The sequence below is a fragment of the Pleuronectes platessa genome, chromosome 17, assembly GCF_947347685.1.
Source record: "Pleuronectes platessa chromosome 17, fPlePla1.1, whole genome shotgun sequence".
NCBI classification, from domain to species: domain Eukaryota; kingdom Metazoa; phylum Chordata; class Actinopteri; order Pleuronectiformes; family Pleuronectidae; genus Pleuronectes; species Pleuronectes platessa.
Genome location: NC_070642.1, coordinates 16,901,746 through 16,908,266, shown reverse-complemented (window position 1 = coordinate 16,908,266; position 6,521 = coordinate 16,901,746). Strand labels below are relative to the sequence as shown.

At 41.3% G+C, this 6,521-nt stretch overlaps 1 protein-coding gene across 1 annotated transcript; it reads left to right on the top strand.

Annotated features, from left to right (window-relative positions):
- Nucleotides 1–1,822: 1,822 nt before the first annotated feature.
- On the top strand, nt 1,823–6,170 carry LOC128460527 (akirin-2). Its single transcript, XM_053445760.1, has 5 exons — nt 1,823–2,354; nt 3,206–3,343; nt 4,080–4,229; nt 4,320–4,391; nt 5,524–6,170. The coding sequence occupies exons 1-5, from the start codon at nt 2,183–2,185 to the stop codon at nt 5,532–5,534; spliced, it is 543 nt and encodes a 180-aa protein (XP_053301735.1). The 5' UTR covers nt 1,823–2,182; the 3' UTR covers nt 5,535–6,170.
- The last annotated feature ends 351 nt before the right edge of the window (nt 6,171–6,521 follow it).

Below are 6,521 nucleotides of genomic sequence, written 5' to 3'. Positions count from 1 at the left end.
TTTTGCTTGCGCTCGTTTTGATTGAGTCTGTGATGATGGTGGGGAACAGGAGGAAACAGTCGAACCCTGAGCGACGGCCAGACAAAGGCCACAAGTGATGTTTTACTGCCCCCTGGTGGAAGCTTCAACACAGTCGCTATTGGCAGTCTCTCCACTGACAGAGGGCCTCTCTTGCTTTGTTGCTTTGATTACTTCATGTAACCTCCAATGTGACAGAGTCACCGTTACCGGCTGCTGCAGCATCCTCTGATAGACACATCTGCTCGGATCTTTTGATCTCGTGGCTCAGAGGGAATCGGGAAATTGCAACATCTGTTCACACAGATGTCAGAAGAATTTTGTCCATTTATCCACCAAATACTCCAGAGAACAGAGAGAGTCGTGAGCCAGGTTTACTGTGCCATGTGTGAGAGGCTGCGATCAGAGCTGGAAATCACTCCTGGATAAACAATCTGGGTTGAGGTCAAAGCGGAATTGATGAATTGATTGGTGGGCCGAAAGAAATTTAATTGGTAACTGATTTTTTGGAGGTATTTAGTTTGTTTTTCAAGCAAAAATGACTGGATATTACTCTCTATAACTCTATAAGCACTTGCTGCTTTTATTCGTTTTATGTGAAGGTAAATGAACAAAATCTAAGTAAACAAGCATTTTTGAAGACATCAACCTGAACTTAAGGAGATTGTACTAAATATTTTCCAGATTCTTATAAAGGCTGACAAAAAAATAAATATGCAGCCTATTCATTTCATAAAGAATTACAGTTGAAATAGCTTGCACCAAAATGTTTTCTACCACCTGTAGCACCAACACCTCTAAGTTAACATTATTAGTTATCTTAAAAATACCATTCACATTGTCCATTAGGGTTAGCCAACTTTCCAGGTTGACTTTTCAGGCTATGGAAACAAAAATACAGTTTATCAGAGTATATCATCATAGATATAATTTATTTTAGCTTTGCTTTAGAACAAGCATTTACTAGTAACACTACCAATTCCCCAGGTTTGCACAGTTTAAACATGTGTATGTGTATACTGGAGTGATAGAGGAAGATCTGCTGATTTAGGCGAAACGTCTCAGTCATGACTTTAAGCATAACACAGTAAACTTGTTTGAAATCATAAACTCCAGGCCAGTCAGGGAGTTTTTACAAATTAGGAAACTTGTAATCATCAAGAAGTAGAAGAAGAAGAAGAAGAAGAAGAGGAAGAAGAAGAAGAAGAAGAAGAAGAAGAAGAAGAAGAAGAAGAAGAAGAAGGAGAACCCAAAGTATTTATCTTACAAACCAACATACAGTCTAATTATCAGGAAGAATTATGTTTTTTCTTAAACAAAAATATGTCTGAGTTCAACCATATTCACAATTTACAGGAGTCGTTGCTCCTATTCTGATGATAAACCACATTACTGCTTAGACTTCATATTAAAAGCCCAAAGACTAAATAACTTCTCCAGAGATTATAATTTAGTCCAATGCAAATTAATTTGAAACTGATCACAGGGTAAATTGGGATAGTAATTCAATATTTGATCATAGCAACAAACTTTACAAAACGTGTTCATGCTGATATTTTCCAGAACATTTTTTAGTTTTGATATAATCGTGAAACAGAAACTGTTTTAACGTTGAAGTGAAATTGAAACTTGGTCGTGATTGATTATTGGAGGGTTGTTCCAAACAAAACAAATTTGAAAAAAAATTACGCTTTTCTTGGGTTTTCGGGAAATGTAGTTTTCAAACTGATAAAAAGAACGGACGCCAACGGGGGTAAAAACTACAAGTACCGGCAGGAGACGGCTTTTTGGCGCATGCGCACAACAGTCCAAACTGGAAGGTGATAAAAGCGAAGCCTCAACCGTAGCGTCTGGTTCGTTGAGGTAGAGCCGGTAAATCTACGATCATCAGAGTAACTACAACATTTAACCTGAACCTCTTCATCCAGTTTGAGTTCACGTTTATCCAGCAACTTGAATTCGGTGACATCGATCAGCTCAAGACACGAAGAGACGATTAAAAGTCTGTTTTCCCGTCGACACCCCGGAACCGCTGCTAGCTACCGACAGCTAGCACTAGCAGCACAGACCGTGGCCCTGGTGGCGAAGTGACCAGACAACAGAGGAGTGCAGCCTTTTTGTGTGTTTTTTGTCGTGTAGCTCTTTGCTCGTGTATTTTGTTGTGATGGCGTGCGGAGCGACGCTGAAGAGGAGCCTGGACTTCGACCCGCTCATGAACCCGGCTTCCCCGAAGAGGAGGCGATGCGCCCCGGGCATGTCTCCGGTGTCCTCGCCGCAGAAGTACCTCCGGATGGAGCCCTCGCCGTTCGGGGAGGTGTCGTCCAGACTCACCACAGGTAGAACAGCCACTTTTTAAATCAACGTGTCGGCTCCAATAACCGATTCATCACATTTAAACCCCTATAAACGTTATCCGAGTCACTAACATCGTAGTGTTAGCATGTCGGTGTCGTGTGGATCAAACCGAGCTCCACTCTCAAAACTGACAAAGTTAAATAAAACGCTGTGAGTGTTAATGTTCTCCGTCTATAAACGCGTTATAAACTATGTAATGTGCATCTCTTTAGACCCGTTGTGAATTCGGCATTGAGTGTAGCACAGTTTATGAACTGCGACTGGACAATATACCGTAAACAGTCATGTTAGTCTGTGTAGAGACGACACTCATGTTAAATGTGAGAATGTCTTAAGTTTAACGAAGGTTTTGCTTGGGACTATTTTGGGTTTAAACTCTTCAGTTGGTACAGAGATCACTTGATAAACAAAACTATTTATTACAATTCTGAGATGGATCAACTATGTTTATCTCATGGTTCAAATGCAACTTATCAATATATATGTGGAACTTTTGCTGTATTGTTATTGGTGTAAATTACATAGATTATTGATGTTGTTCTGTGCTGAAGTGCTTTGACTCTTAATACTAGTGTACAGTGGGTTTTATGTAAGTTAATCATAGAAGTCATAGGTAACCTATAGAATTGCGTTTCTGTTGAAAGTCATGAGTGGATCTTGCAGAATTTGATCCTCTCTGAATGGGAAGTCTCTTTTAAATGTCCCACGTCCTGATGTTCCTGGCTGCATCAGTTCTATAATCTGTAAATTGTGCCTCGTCTTTGTCTCCGTACGTGTGTAGCGTCCTCTGTGTCACTTTATATAACGGAACGGATGCATTTCTTTGTTTCAGAGCAAATTCTACACAACATCAAGCAGGAGTACAAGCGGCTGCAGAAGCGGCGACACCTCGACAGTGCTTTCCCGCAGCAGGTGGACGGCTGCTGTCCTCTGGACGCGCACAACCTCCACAGTGGATCGGCACTACCAGGTAGTCCCATCGTATTCAGGTTTACTATTCAAAGGTTAATGTAAACAGTTGTCCGCCATTTTGTAAAACAGCCATTCTTAACCACAAACTTCCAGAATGTAGTTCATAAAACCAGTTATATCACATAGTATCTCACAAAATCACTGAGATATTGTGACCAACTAGTTCAGTTCACTGACATCCGTCCATTCTCAAACATAAAAGTTGGGTAGTTTTCTTTCTTTCACGTGACCATGGGAATTCCCGGGGCTTTAGCCAGCCTCCCACACAGAGAGGAGGAGGAACACCTGCTCCTCCCTTTTTAAATTTCACTTTCTTTTATGAGATTGTTTCTTTAGCCCACTTTCTAAATAAAACAAAGGTGGAGAAAGCTCTTAACAGGAGTGTTGATAGATTCAGATATTTGCCGGTTATTCTCCACAGTATGTGTTTTATGTTGCGCTTATTGTAAAGCCAATCTAGGCAGACTTTGAGATTCATTTATTAGCCAAAACTGACGTTAGTGTGTGTAGAGTTAAAAGAGAAAAAAAACAGGCTCAAGCTGAACATCTGTTTTTCTCATTCAGTTAAAATTGCCAGCACACAAGGGCCCTTTGAAATGGATGAAAAACACATATGTATGATACCTATCTTTTGACCGTAAGCATTCTTCCATACCCGCTTGGGTATGTTATGCGACTGACAACAGTTGCATGGTTTTGACTAATTGACTGTTGGATCTTGGTTCTCCTGGCAGGTACGTCCTCGGGTGCCTCGTCTCCCACCAGGAAAGAGCAGCCCTTGTTTTCCCTCAGACAGGTTGGAATGATCTGTGAAAGACTACTGAAAGAGCGAGAGGACAAAGTCCGCGAGGAGTTTGACGAGTTACTGACGACAAAGCTCGCAGGTACAAGTTACTTTTTAAACGGGTTACAGAATCATATTTGCGTTGATTAATCCACAATTTATGCCAATAAATATTTTTACCTCCCAACAGAGCAATATGATGCCTTCGTTAAATTTACACACGACCAACTGATGAGAAGATTTGGAGAACAGCCTGCTAGCTGTGAGTACATTTACTGTTTTCACACACTTGTTGCTGTTTAAAGGTCTCATATACATGTCTCTAGTGTTCATATTTGTTCCAGAGCCGACTTTAGCTTGCTATCAAAGATGTGGCTAAAAAGCATTAAATACAACTCAATAAATGACATTAAACCAAAGTAAAGCTGCTTAGTATAAAAACTCCATAGTAGAGTAAACATCTCCGCCTTGTCACTTTAAGGACCAGCTGTTTCCCCCTCTACTTGGGGGTGCATCCTCATGATCCCCAAAATATTGAATCCACTTACGTGCATGGTTGTACTGAGACATCCATGATCTATACGGCTGATCCTTTGAGTGGAGCCGATCTAGCTGACCTCAGACAAGAGGTGAGGTATAGGTTGCCAGTCTATTGCTGGGCTGACGCATACGTAGGATTGAAGTAAACAGGTTGCAATGTAACGTAACCTGCATATCTTTGGACTGTGGGAGGACACTGGAGCACACGGAGGAAACCCACACAGGCGCGAGGAGAAGATGCAGACTCCACACACAAGGGCCCCAATAACTACTGCTCCACCGTGTCGCCCTTAGACTGAGGCAGATAGACTTTAAACCTCATTGCAACTGTTAGAATAACAAAGAGGGAACATACAATTTTGTGAAAAGTAAAGAATATCTAAAAAAAGAACCTGCAGCTTATTATTGCGAAACAATCAAATCCTAATCCAGCCCTGTTGGCGAGAACATGGTTCTTAAATGTTTTATTTCATCTTTTGAGTAATAAAAGTGCTCCAGTGAGAGTACTTTGTTTTGCTTGGCTACCCTGTGTACACGAGGACAATAGTCGAGTCAGATACATTTTTATAGCACATTAGAAAGAGTGGGAATAGAGCCAAAGAGATTCACAATCATGGGAAATTAAAAACAACACAAGTATTAGGGTGTTTGCCAAAACTCAAGTCCAGATGAATATACGCGCAATCTGATTGAATATAGTCTAGGATCCTCCAGATACTCCGGAGATCTGGTCAAGGAGTACTGAGTGTGCTTTTACTGAGATGAAAGATTGCAGAGAGCCAACCCTCATTCGCGTAACAGTCACATGTCATGTGTCACTGATATTAATTTGTATTCCTTGTTCTCATCCACAGACGTATCCTGAGTTCCAGCCTCGGACATCGGGGGGGGGGGGGGGGGGGACAATTTGCTGCAAGCCGCTCCAGGGACTGAGTGGGTCTAGTTGGACTTTTCTCCTAGCTGTGCCATATTGCCTCAGTGGTCTCACTGCCTCGGGCTCAGTTAGCGGCCTCCACGTTTGCTGTGTCTACCAGAGTTAGGAGGAAGGGCTTCCTGCTGAAAACATGTCCAGACTTTCTGTCACTCTACCAGTGGCCTCTTAACTGGCGCCTCAATATTTATTTGGCTGTGTTCTGATGCCTTCATAAAAGGCTGACTGCCACCACACACTCTGCCTTGTTGATTTTACTCTCGGACTTAGTTGATTTTACAAATATTTTTAGTTGTGCAGCTTCTCTATATGTACATTTTGTAAAAGGGATTGGACATTAAGGAGTGGGACACGAGGCCACGCTCAGACTGGACTCCAGAAGAGGGTATTTTTTCATGTTTTGACCTGTATTGGTGATAACTGCTATTACATTTATATACACTGTACTTTTTTATTTTAATTTTTTTGCTCAGCTGTTGTTAATTGTACCAAAATGTCATGGTTTTATTTGCTGTTGGTATAAAGGGGCTTTGATCTAAGAGAAGTGAATGAATAAAGTGTTTACATGAATGTTTGGCGACTGTGGTTTTCTATTTTGAGAAAATAGAGTTGGCACAACAATCAAAATTTGTTGTAGATTCGTTTAGTAGTGAGGCCTCACCTGGTCTGTGCTTGAAGTGGAAGTCAACCTGAGAAGCTCAACTTGAACAAGGACATCCAGAGGGGGACAGAGATAGCTCACCTTCCAAGTAAAAGTTCAGGAGGTCGGAGATTTGATTAATGAGTGAACCTTACTCCTTGTGCTAGTTGATGGGAACAAGATAATGTCACCGAATATAAACTAGAAAGTTTTGCGTGATTATATTAAATTTGTCCCACACTGTGATTCTTGTAAGGCGTAAGAAGCCAAAGTTGGAAACT